The 13,499-nt window shown below is 42.0% G+C and overlaps 1 protein-coding gene across 3 annotated transcripts in view; it reads left to right on the plus strand.

The window, feature by feature from the left end:
- The window catches only part of cax1 (cation/H+ exchanger protein 1), a 62,659-nt gene that overhangs the window by 7,133 nt on the left and 42,027 nt on the right, over window positions 1-13,499 (plus strand). For 2 of the 3 annotated variants that reach the window (XR_009515302.1, XM_059987034.1), the window contains exons 2-5: window positions 1,843-1,977; window positions 6,984-7,111; window positions 9,548-9,653; window positions 10,581-10,697. Coding sequence is in view for 2 of the 3 variants with exons in the window: in XM_059987034.1 (XP_059843017.1) it covers window positions 1,843-1,977; window positions 6,984-7,111; window positions 9,548-9,653; window positions 10,581-10,697 (486 nt within the window). In the remaining variant the exon portion in view is untranslated. The remainder of the gene's footprint in view (window positions 1-1,842; window positions 1,978-6,983; window positions 7,112-9,547; window positions 9,654-10,580; window positions 10,698-13,499) is intronic. The other variant, XM_059987035.1, reaches the window with a different exon arrangement.

A 13,499-nucleotide genomic window follows, 5' to 3' on the forward strand; every position in this document is an offset into this window, starting at 1 on the left:
GAACAGTGAGACCATGTATGTACATGATAGACAAATGTGAGATCTGTAGCTGGGAATCTGAAGTGAAAGATGCATTTCTGCTGTTCCTGAGATTGCAGTCTTCAAAAAGCCATCTTCAGACAATGTGATGCATATCACCTGCTGTCAAGAAACAACAGCAGCCACTGAACCTGTGGACCCCAACTACTTGGCTGTAGTAATGTATATCTTTTTAAAAAAGAAATTGTTGTTGAGTTGCTCACACTTTGTGCCTGACGGAAAGGGTCTGGGGTTCACTTTCTGCTCTCAGCTGGTACTTATGTACACAACTGAAACGGTGTTGCTCTGTTGGAGTTGCTGTCTGTTGGTTGAGGCGTCATCCTGAAGACGGTGCTCTCTCGATTGTCGCTATTTTAAAACAGAACAGGGAAGTTACTTAGTGGAGTTTTGGCTAAAAGGTATCCCCAAGAACCCCACTTGAATGGATCTCCCTGGACATTATCACAGTGCTATTTGTGAACACTTGTGCACTGCGGAAAGAGGCTAGCTGATTTCCTACAGTTCGTCTGTGGCTACCCCCCCAAGTCCCTCTTTATAGTTGCAAGCTGCTTTGGCATGATTGTCTTTCTTTCTGATCTTGTGTACAGGAACTGTCTCTGCACTAAAGCAACTGAAACACTAGCTAATATTCAGCAGTAGAATGTTGGCTAAATGTGTCCTGCCCACAAATACAATAATGTCTGATTTAGTCCATCTACAGATTCTTCCTACCATCCAGATGGCATGGCTTGGGAATTAGGTGGAATGTTGTTCATTTACCTACGTGTTCAATTCTGTCAACATTCAAACCCTGACATCAAGGCAAAGCCTATCTGAATATCTCTGTACCACCAACCATGGTCAGAGTATCTGATTTGCATGGGGTATCGCAGCACCTTCCACTCCCAAGACACTGCAGAGTTTCAAAAACAACAGATGCTTGAAGGAAGCAGGGTACTTAGGATGAGTAATGAATACTAATCTTGCCTTTGGCGCCAGCATCCTGGGTTATAGATTTGTGCTTCTGTGTCGGCGCTCTGATCTTCCTGTACAATGAATGTCTCTTTTCAGGAGGTCTAAAGAACTCCTCCAAGCACCTGAACTAGATCGTACCAGCCTAGACCATGCCTATTTTACCCAAAAAGACAATTGGCATATCTAAACCCTGAACCTGAACCAAACTGTCATTCCACCTATTTTGTTTACAAGTTGTATTCCAGTTTTATTTTAGCTCCGCTCTCATTTTCTCACGGGCATTTGGCTTCTTGGATGTTTGAGGCATCATTTTTTAACCTCTAGCTACAAAACAGAATCTTTTTATAAATGTATTTTTGTGACCTACTCTTGACGGTTTTGACCCAGTCTCTAAAAAGTCATTGACAATTTGCCCTGAAATCTTGCTTCAGTCCCCAGGGACAAGCTTTTCAAATGCAAGTGAATCTGCTGAAAAATGACTGAGTGTGGGACAATTTTCATTCCCCATCATGCATTCTGTTGAGTGCACTACACTGAACCTGATAGCTCTGTAAACCTTAAACTCTATGGATTAACTGGCAGTGGATTTCCAAGCATTAAGCAATATTGATCAAAACTCCATACGGTGAGACATCTTTGATCAAAATTCCATACAGTGAGACGTCTTTGATGAAATTCCATACCATGAGCTCCTTGCCTAAGGTGAGACAACTTTGTATCCAGCCAATAAGATGCGGCTTCCTTGGTTTTGGCAGTCCAGCAGTTTTTATTGTGACTTTATATGGGTATAACTTAATGTAGAATATGAAACCACCATCTTATGGAGGATGTTTTGGTTTTTGTTTCCAGTGATAGACTTTGGGAGGGAGAGTTCTGTAAGGGCTGAAGCAGCTCCTCTGACTCCCTGGGACAGGCAGAGTGAACCACATCTGCAGACTGAACTGATGGACTTTCCTTCACCACTTACACCAAAATTGAATGCAGGTTAGTCCTTTCGAACTAGTCATCTATCATGCCTTTCATGTTCATTCCCCTCTGGAAACCATTGCATTTACACGGTGCTTTTAGATCCGCTTTTGGAACGGCCTGAAATGCTGCCTGCCCATTTCCCTCCATAAACGCTGCCTGACCTGCTGAGTTTCTCCTGCATTTTGTGTGTGTGTATGTGTTGATCCAGATTTCCAGTATCTGCAGAACCTCTTGTCCCTTAGTTTTATTAAGAGTACGGAAGTTTAATGTGTCTGACTTTGCTGCCCCCCCAGCACCCTTCTAAGACCCAGTGATCTTCACCCCAAGACTTTGAAATATGGCTGTGGTGGGTGTACTAGTTTTCATCTTCTAAAATTCCAGAAATCCCAATATTGTTTTCACAGTAATGAATGTAAACCCAAAAATTGGGCAACAAGGCCAAATGAAAATGAGAACTACATCAGTAGCAGTGGGGATTTGAAAACTCATTGGATTATAATTGGCACGTATACTGTACAGACAGTGACAAACTTGCTCTGTGTTCGGTCTACACAAATAAATTCAGAGCATAGTACATCAAGGTGGTACAAAGAGGAAAGCAAAAACACAATGCAGAATATAATGTCATGCTTAGAAAGTGCCGTGAAGCAGGTCCAAGGGCCAAGGTAGATTGCAAGGGTGACTTCATTATTGAACTAGAATTATCAGTGTGATTGCAGATCAGATTTAACATGGATTTCTGAAAGGAAAATACTGTCTGATAAAACCTTAGCTGTTTAAGAATGTAATTGGGTAGAAGGAAGGGGAGCCAGAGGCTCTGGTGAAGTTGGCGTTTCAGTAGATCATGACGATGGTAAGTGAGGTAATTAAACCCAATAGGAGAATGTAGGATCAGGGTTGCTTTACAAGTAGGGAATGAAGATTGGTTAATGGACAGAAATCAGTTGAAAGCATTCGATTTGGAGTCCAAATAGTAGAGGCACAGTTATTCGGTCTACAACAGTCTGTTTATAATGCAAATTTGCCAGATTGGTTTCTGGGATGGCAATTTGCCCTGTGGAGTGAAATTGTCTTCTGGGTCCACATCTCGAGTTTAGAAAAAACAGTGGTGATCTTATTAAAATAAAGAAAGTTTCTTACTCGATTGACTGAGTAGATGCAGGGATGATGTTTCTCTGGGCTGAAGTATGTCGGAGGAAGTGACAATTGTAATGGGGGACTTCAGTATGCAAGAGGATTGGTGTCAGGTTGGTGTCAGATCACAAGAGGGAATTTGTTGAATGCCTATTGAGCTGGTTTTTTAGAGCAGCTTGTGCTCGAGCCTACTCAGAGAAAGACCATCTTGGATTGGGTGTTGTGAAATAACTCGGATCTTATTAGGGAGCTTAACATAAAGGAACCCTTAGGAGGCAGTGATCATAATATTACTGAATTCATACTGTAGTTTGAGAGAGGGAGAAGCATAAGTCAGATGTACCAGTAACGCAGTGGAATAAAGGGAATTGCAGAGGCATTCGAGAGGTGCTTGCCCAGGTGGATTGGAGGAGGATACTGGTGGGGATGACGGCAGAGCAGAGATGGCTGATGTTTCTGGGAATAGTTCAAAAGGCGCAGGTTAGGTATGTCCCACAGAAGAAGTAGTTCTCATGTGGCAGGGCTAGGCAACTGTCACTGACAAAAGAAGTTAAAGACTACATATAAGCCAAGGAAAGGGCATATAAGGTAGCAAAAGCGAGTGGGAAGTTGGATGATTGGGAAGCTTTTAAAATCCAACAAAAAGCAACTGAAAAGCCATAAGAATGGAAAAGATGAAATATGAGGGCAGACTAGGGCATCAAAGTCAGCATGGTTTTTGTAGTGGGAAATCTTGCCTGACTGTTAGAGTTTTTGAAGGAGGTAACAAGCAGGGTGGACAAAGGAGAGGCAGTGGATGTCATTTACTTGGATTTTCAGAAGCCGTTTGATAAGGTGCCACACATGAGGCTGCTTAACAAGATAAAATCCTATCGCATTTCAGGAAAGATACTAGCATGGATAGAGGAATGGCTGACAGGCAGGAGACAGCAAGTAGGAATAAAAGGGGCCTTTTCTGGTCGGCTCCCAGTGACGAGTGGTGTCCTTAGGGGTCAGTATTGGGACCAATAATTTTCACATTGTTTGTTAATGGTTTGGATTGATGGCTTTGTGGCAAAGTTTGCTGATATTACGAAAATAGATGGAGGGGTAGGTAGAGCTGAGGAAGCAATGTGATTGTAGCAGGACTTAGACAAATTGGAAGAATGGGCAAAAAAGTGGGAGATGGGATACAGTGTTGGGAAATATATGATGAGGCATTTTGGTAAAAGGAACAATAGTGCAGACTATTATCTAATTGGGGAGAAGGTTCAAACATCGGGTGGAGAGGGACTTAGGAGTCCTTGTGTTAGACTCCCAGAAAATTAATTTACAAATTGAGTCTGTGGTGAAGAAGGCAAATGCAATGTTGCCATTTATTTCAAGGGGAATAGAATATTAAAGCAAGGAGATAATGCTGAGGCTTTATAAGACACTAGTTAGACCACACTTGGAGTATTGTCAACAGTTTAGGGCCCCATATATCAGGAAGGGTGTGTTGTCATTGGAGAGAATCCAGAGGAGGTTCATAATGAAGGAGTTAACATATTAAGAGCTTTTGGCAGCTTTAGACCTGTACTCTCTGGAATTTTGAAAAATGCCGAGGCATCTCATTGAGTGTTGAAAGGACTAGATAAGGTGGATGTGAAGAGGATGTTTCCTATGGTGGGGAACTTGAGGGCACAGCCTCAGAATTGGGGGGGGGGGGCGACCCTTTAGAACAGAGGTAAGGAGGAATTTTTTTTAGCCAGAGAGTAGTGAGTCTGGAATGTTCTGCCACAGACAGTGGTGGAGGCCACGTCCATGGGTATATTTAAGGCGGAAGTTGATTGTTTCCTGATCGGTCAGGGCATCAAAGGATATGGCGAGAAGGCAGGTGTATGGGTTTGAGTGGGATCTGGGATCAGCCATAATGGAATGGCAGAGCAGACTCGATAGGACGAATGGCCTAATTCTGCTTCTGTGTCTTATGGTTTTTTTGCTGTAAAGTCTCAAAAAGGAGCAAGTAACTAACTGAAATGGAAGTCAGTTTCTTCGAAGTTCAAAGTACATTTAGTATTGTACAACCTTGAGATTCGTCACTTTACAGGCAGCCAAAAACCAATGAAGTCCACAATGAACCCATTTTAAAAAAGACCATTGAACAGCCATTAGGCAGAGAGAGAAAAAAATCATGCAAGCAATAAAAGTAAGCAAATAGCACTCAGAACTGCAGTTTTACGTAGCCAGGCATCACTGCAGCCGGAACAGTCCACAGCCTCAGTTCATCGCAGAGCCGAGTAAACATCGCAGAGCAGTGAGTAGAACTGGCCTGCCGCTTAAATTGATCAGATACTGGGACTTCCCTCACTCCACCCACCTCCACTCATCTAGCTTTGCCTCTGCTTGCTTCTCCACTGTTCGCAGTGATTGTTAATAATGACGTATTATTTACAAGGTTTTCAGTAATTTGTTTGTGTATTTTGCCGCTGATATGTAGGTGCTGGGCATCAGCAGCACCATCCTAAACTGGGTCATGTTCTTCTGCTGAGGTAATGCATTCCACGATGACCTCAGTAGCCCAGGGTGCTCTTCACACAAAGGGCTGTATAAGTTTAGTTAGAGAATTGCAAGAACTGCTGAGTGTATTCAAGACAGATTGATTGGCATTGGGTTATTAATGATGTGAGAGACCATTCCGTCCATTGCGTTCATGCTAACTCTTGGTGGAGAATTTACATTACCTTTTAATTTTCCTTCTAGCTCTGCCATGTTTTATCTCTTGCATGCCTTTAGACTTTGATGATGTGTTTTGGCATTTGCCTGCACTGTGGGATGTTGTTGAGATATGGATGGAGGCAGAGCACCAGTGAAACCAATGTGGTCACTAGTGGAGACTGCAAAGTTCATGCACTCGATGTTGGGATTGAACCATGAGGCAGCTGTGCAGTTTCTTTAACCCTGGGCTTTTAATGCTTCCTTTTGGAGTGAGTATTCTGCTTGGCGTGATGTGGATCACACGTCCTGACACAGTGCCTCCATCTGCTGAGCAGTAATGTCAGCAGTTGATATTTGGTTGCTCATTTTACATATTTCAGGTCATTGTGCAATGTATTACTTCAGTAGAACAACCACTGTGTGGTGACACTCTCAATCTAGACTTTGATCAAGAGATCACAAACTTGATGTGATTAAGTACATTTTTTTGCGATCTGTTCCTTATTTCTATTTATTTATTGAGATACATCACGGAACAGGCCTTCAGTCTTTTGAGCCACGCTGACCACCTTTGCTCAGGTTTAATCCGAGTTTAATCGTGGGACAATTTACAATGATCAGTTAACCTTACAACTGGTACATCTTTGGACTGTGGGAGGAAAATGGAGCACCTGGAGGAAACCCAAACGGTCACAGGGAGAATGTACAAACCCCTTACAGGTAGTGGTAGGAATTGAACTCTGGTTCCCTGTACCGTAAAGCGCTGTGCTAACCACTGCACTACCACGCCAGCCTCAATGGTCTGATCAATAAAGAAATCATATGACAATGTATAATGGATTTTTTAATATATATATATATACATACACACACACTGCCATTGTTCTTTTGAAATATGGTGGTCAAGGTAAGATTTGTTTCAAAATATGTTACTTGCTGAACCAGAGATATGACTTTATTTTGTCACAGTTTATATTTTGCATCCTGTGAAGTTTTGTATTGGGAAAAGTGTTGTTCCTGTTTATGTTTTACAATATAACTCTGACCCTCGCAATTGAGTGACTTGGGAAGGTCTCTTGTGTTTGGATGGACAAATTAAAAATGGTACAAACCACTAAGATGTTGATTCTTGTCCTATTTGTAAAGTCTGTGGTAAGGGTTGAATCATCACTCATTTTCTTAAAAATAAGTCTTGATTGATTTTGTTACAGCGACCTGTTCAAGTCTGACGCAAAATCATTCCTGCGAAGGAATCACGTGTCCGGGCTGCTTGATGACAAAGACCACACTGTTGGCAGAAAATGAAGTGGAGGCCCATAAATTAGCCAACAACTACAAGGTTAGTGACTCAGTCCAATTGTACTCCGGTATTGTCAGTTTGGATGTGTATCTCTTGCTTTGATGGTTCTGGGTCTGTATTCACTGGAATTCTGAAGAATGAGGGGTGACCTCATGAAACCTGTTGAATAGTGAAATGCCTTGACAGAGTTGATGTGGAGAGGATGTTTCCTATGGTGGGAGAGTCTTAAGAGTCCCAGACTAGAGGGGTGTTCTTTCAGAATGGAGATGAGAAGCTTCTTTAGCCAGAGAATAGTGAATCTGTGGAATTTTTTGCCTCGGGTAGTGGTGGAGGCCAGGTATTTGGGTATATTTAAACAGAGGTTGATAGATTCTTGATTGATCAGGACACGAAGGGTTATGGGGGTGGGGAGGCAAGAGATTGGTGCTGAGAGGGAAAATGGATCAGCCATGATGAAATGCTGGAGAGAACTTGATGGGCCAAATGGCCTAATTCTGCTCCTATATCTTATGGTCTGGAGACAAAATGCTCTGTTGGACAATGGAAAAGTGTGGTCTTTAACAGAGTCCAATGCGGGAGTGGTGGAAGCAGTCTCCATCAGGGCTTCCAAAATCCAATTTAGATTCTGCAGCTTGGTTGGAGGGGGAGGTAGCTCTGCTTTTCCTCCTTCTGTGATTGATCCTCGGAAAGGCAACTGAAAATCTATATACTGCCTGCCTCCAATTACAATAACATCAGAAATAGGAGCAGGAGTAGGCTATCTGGCCTGTTGAGCCTCCTCTGCCATTCAATAAGATCTTGTCTGATCTGACTGTAGACTCTGCTCTGCCTGCCTGCCTTCCCCATAACCTTTAATTCTCCTGCTATGCAAAAATCTATCTAACTGTGGCTTAAATATATTTAATGAGGTGACCTTTCTACTTCCCTGGGCAGAGAATTCCACAGATTCACTATTCCCTCTGAAAAGCAGTTCCTTCTGATGTCCCAAATCTATTTCCCTGAATCTTGAGACCATGTCCACTAGCTCTAGTCTCACCTATCGGTGGAAACAACTTCCCTGCATCTTTCTTATCTCTCACTTTCATAGTGTTATACATTTCTTTAAGCTAGCTTCTTTTTCATCCAAATTCCAGTAAGTATAGTCCGAGCGGACTCGATCTCTCCTCGTAGGTTAGCCACTCATCTCTGGAATAAACCTGGTGAACATCCTCTACACCACCTCCAAAACCAATCTGCCTTTCCTCAAGTAAGGAGATCAGAATGCGTGCATTTCTCTAGGTGTGGCCTCACAATACCCTGTACAATTGCAGCTTAACCTCCCTGCTCTCAAATTCAGTCCCCCTAGTAATGAAAGGCAATATTCCATTTACCTTCTTAATAAACCACAGAGGACTGTGAGAATGGCCAGGAGGGTCATAGAGATGTCGCTATCATCTATCGGGGACATTATCAGGAGCACTACGTACACAAGGCCCTAATATCATCAAGGTTCCCTCCCATCCATCCAGCATCCTCTGACGTTCTACCATGAGGCATGAGACTCCGATAGTCAGGATGGGAAACATCTTCCTTGCTCAGGCCATTTAGCTTCTGAACTCCCTGCCGCATCGCATTCAAAGTGTCACTGAATAATGTGTACTGTATCCTACAATATTTAATTTGACTGTGTGTTCATTTGTAGATGTAAATTTTACTTTCTGAAGTTATTGCGTGTTATGTGTATTACTGTGCTTTACACCCTGGTCAGGGTGTTTGGTGATATCCATGTATATAATTAAATGATCACAAACTTGACTTGACCTACAAACCAACTTCCTGTGACTCGTGCACAAGTACTCCCGAGTGTCTTTATACAACAGCATGTTGCAGTCTTTCATCATTTTAATAATATTCTGATCTTCTCTCTTCCCTTCCAAAGTGAATGACCTCGCATTTACTAACTTGCATTCCATCTGCCAGACCATTGCCCACTCACTATACCTCTCTGCAGACTCTCCACATCCTTTGTACAATTTGGTTTTCCACTCAGTTTAGTGTCATCAGCAAATGTAGACATGCTGCACTTGATCTCCTCTTCTGACTGTGCAAGTCTTTAAAGTAAATTGGCTTATCACCTGTAGATTTAAAAAAATTTAGCTAGCTTTTGATGGGAGTTTGGCACAAAATTTCCTACGGTTAAGTCTACTTTTTATCACTGCTGTTGGCTAACATGAAGTAAAATTAAAGTACGATCCTTGGAGAATGTATGTCTTGGCAAATGCATTTTTATGCCATGTATAATTGAAGGAAGTTTGATTGTCATCAGTGAATGTGACTGACAGAAGAAATATTTCCCTCTTAATATCCACCAACGCGCCTGTCTAAGAGTTTATCCCGTCTACTATTCCTATGTAAGTGTGGAGGACAGGGTTTATAAAACAAGCAGTGGTTGGTTTACCTGATCCTTTTTGCAATCTGCATTTGTAACTTCCGTAGTTCGGATTTAAGAAATGGAAAAGTCATGTGACCGAGAGACCCTGGGAAGACCGTTCTGCAATAGTGAAAGAACTCTATTCTGATCTCAACGTCATCAAACATCCGGGTAATCTTGCAAGAAGTATTTTGATATTTTGTCCCTATGTATGTGATGAGATATTGAGTGGAAATTGGATGGTCTTATTTTTGAATATTTTTCATATTCTAACATCCCAATCTGTGTGTGTGGGGTATTTGAGGGGTGGGTGAGGCAGATTGTGGTGTATTAGTAAATGGAGCATTGCAAACTATGTAATTATGTCAAAAAGTTTTATTTTTCAAAAACATTAGTTAAATTTGCCCTGTGTTGTAGATAAGTAGAATCCTTGAGTTAAAATGTACAGGATTCTGAGGACTTGAAGTTAAGGCAGTATTTTCTGTATCATGAATTTAGAACCTGGGATCATAATTTGAATAGAGACCAGTCATGAGGACTGGGGGTAAAACCAAATAATTTATCTAATTAAAGCAAATGAAAGAATATTGGCCAGGTGGAGAAGGACGGAATGTGAATGACGAGCATTTAAACTTGCCAAGATTGTATTTGTATGTAATCTAGCTCACGTCATATGGAATAGAATTGATAAGCCTTTTACAGCTGGTTGTCTTTTGGGACATGTTAGTTATGTTAACAACCGAAAATGCTGTTATTTGCTGCTGTGCTTTTTTCAACATTGTGATTTCAACTTCCTCAGTGGTTGAGCTCGGGGAAATTAAATTTTAAGCTTGTGACTTGATGTACCCAGATGCCCATTTGATCTACTAAATTCAAATTCCAGCTTCTGTTAGCTCAGTGGCTAGCAGCTGATGTGACAATCCATATCACCAAGCATTCAGTTTTGATTTGTTACTTTACCACTGGGGATACAGAAGTGAATCCTGTTTAGTTCTGGAAATTGCTTCAGCATTCCTTCCCTAAAATGGAATGCACCCAACAAACTTTGGACAGCATGAAATCCAGTGACTGTATTATAATGTATTCACTGTCTTTCAGGATCTCTGGTGACCTGTGACAATGTGTTGTATGTGCTGCTGTTCGGCTGGTGGATCTCCCTGCTCTACCTTCTTGTTGCTCTAGTTATGTTTATTTCCATCGTGGGGATTCCTTATGGTAGGTACTGCAGCACTTTGGAACATCGAGCGTGAAGTAATGAATTGCATCTGCAGTACCATTGTTGTCTTTAAGGAGGGATGGTACTTGTTACGGTCTAACATTTATTTGATCTAACACATCAGATGGCAAACTGTCTTAGTTCTTTTTTAAATAGGTAATTTGAAAATTGGAAAATGGATATTTATCTCCTTGCATGAATTTTGTTAAATTCTAAATTAGTTGAAAATGCAAAATTAATTAGCTTCATGAATCTATTTCCTTGCAAGGATCTATAAGGTGAATTGGCTTTTGAACACTTACTCTTAGTTGTGTGCTAGATACTTGTAATTCCTGCAGTTTTGATATCACTAGACCATATCAGTTGGCATCTTGGTGAGGTTGGTCCTCCATTTGGCAAGTCACGCGTACGTGGTCTTAAATCCAATTTCATTGTGACTAACATGGAATTTTCTGCACCAAGTTGCAGGTGAACTTTCCAATTCCTGCACTGTGTTGATTTGGAGAGCTGATCTATTAAACATTTGATGTCTCTGTATCTTAAGGATACTTTACCACAAAATCTAATAATTCCAGTAGGTTTTGTTGGGCCTGTTGCGTCTGATGAGTTTGCAAAGCCTTTTTCGCTTTGTACATTAATAGAATTACACAGCACAGAAACAAGCCTGACTCATTCACACTGACCAAAATGCCTATCGTTACTCATCTCGTTTACCTGTATTTGGCCCGTAGTCCTGTAAATCGTTCCTATGGATCTATCCAAATGTGTTTTAAACAATTGTATCCATCTCTGCCACCACTTCTGGTAGCCCCATCCACATACCCACCACCCTCTGGGGGTGTGACTCATTTCCATTTAAATCCTTGTCACCTTACTTATTCCATGTAGCTTTTGACTTCCCCTCAATGGGAATAAAACTGCACTATCTATCCCATTTATGACCCTCTAACAGGTCTCTCCTCGGCCTCATTCACCTTGGGAGTCAGTTCCAGCCTATGTTGTCTATTGTTGCAACACACCACAGCAAATTCCTAAGACACAAACATGTATTTGGTGAATAAAGTTGATTCTTGATGATCATCTGTTTTAATACTCCATCCTGTAGTGCACAGAGAGTGTGTGTTCCTTTATTTTTATATATATACAGTGGCATGCAAAAGTTTGGTCACCCCAGGACAAAATTTCTGTTACTGTGCATAGCTAAGCGAGTAAAAGATAACCTGATTTCCAAAAGGCATAAAGTTAAAGATGACACATTTCTTCAATAATTTAAGCAAGATTACTTTTCCTTGTAAGCGGAACAAGTGCTACACCTGCCCTTACACTTCCTCCCTCACCACCATTCAGGGGCCTAGACAGTCCTTCCAGGTGAGGCGACACTTCACCTGTGAGTCGGCTGGTGTGGTATACTGCGTCTGGTGCTCCCGGTGTGGCCTTTTATATATTGGTGAGACCCAACGCAGACTGGGAGACAGTTTCGTTGAACACCTAATGCTCTGTCCACCAGAGAAAGCCAGTGGCCACACGTTTTAATTCCGCATCCCATTCCCATTCTGATATGTCTGTCCATGGCCTCCTCTACTGTCAAGATGAAGCCACACTCAGGTTGGAGGAACAACACCTTGTATACCGTCTGGGTAGCCTCCAACCTGATGGCATGAATGTTGACTTCTCTAACTTCCGTTAATGCCCCTCCTCCCCCTCACCCCATCCCTGATTTATATATTTTTCCCCTTTTTTCTTTCTCTCTCTCTGCCCATCACTCTGTTCTCTATCTCCCTCTGGTGCTCCCCCCTCCCCCTTTCTTTCTCCATAAGCCTCCCATCCCATGATCCTTTCCCTTCTCCAGCTCTGTATCCCTTTTGTCAATCACCTTTCCAGCTCTCAGCTTCACCCCAACTCCTCCGGTCTCCTATTATTTCTCATTTCCCCCTCCCCCTCCCCCTCCTACTTTAAAATCTCTTACTATCTTTCCTTTTAGTTAGTCCTGACAAAGTATCTCGGCCCGAAGCGTCGACAGTACTTCTCCCTATAGATGCTGCCTGGCCTGCTGCGTTCCACCAGCATTTTGTGTGTGTTGCTTACTTTTTTTATTTCCATCTTTTACAGTTTCAAAATAACAAAAAAGGAAAAGGGCCTGAAGCAAAGGTTTGGGCACCCTGAATGGTCAGTACATAGTAACACCCCCTTAGGCAAGTATCACAGCTGGTAAACGCTTTCTGTAGCCAGCTAAGAGTCTTTCAGTTCTTGTTTGGAGGATTTTCGCCTATTCTTCCTTCCTAGTTTTGAGATTCTTCGGCCATCTTGCATGCACTACTCTTTTGATGTCTATCCACAGATTTTCAATGATGTTTAGGTCAGGGGACTGTGAGGGCCATGGCAAAACCTTCAGCTTGTGCCCCTTGAAGTAGTCCATTGTGGATTTTGAGGTGTGTTTAGGATCATTATCCTGTTGTAGAAGCCATGCTCTTTTCATCTTCAGCTTTTTTAGAGACGGTGTGATGTTTGCTTCCAGAATTTGCTGGTATTTAATTGAATTCATTCTTCCCTCTACCAGTGAAATGTTCCCCAAGCCACTGGCTGCAACACAAGCCGAAAGCATGATCGATCCACCCGCGTGCTTAACAGTTGGAGAGGTGTTCCTTTCATGAAATTCTGCACCCTTTTTTCCCAAACATACCTTTGCTCATTGAGGCCAAGAAGTTCTATTTTAACTTCATCAGTCCACAGGACTTGTTTCCAAAATGCATCAGCTTGTTTAGATGTTCCTTTGCAAACTTCTGATGCTCAATTTTGTGGTG

The sequence above is a fragment of the Hypanus sabinus genome, chromosome 13, assembly GCF_030144855.1.
Source record: "Hypanus sabinus isolate sHypSab1 chromosome 13, sHypSab1.hap1, whole genome shotgun sequence".
NCBI lineage: Eukaryota > Metazoa > Chordata > Chondrichthyes > Myliobatiformes > Dasyatidae > Hypanus > Hypanus sabinus.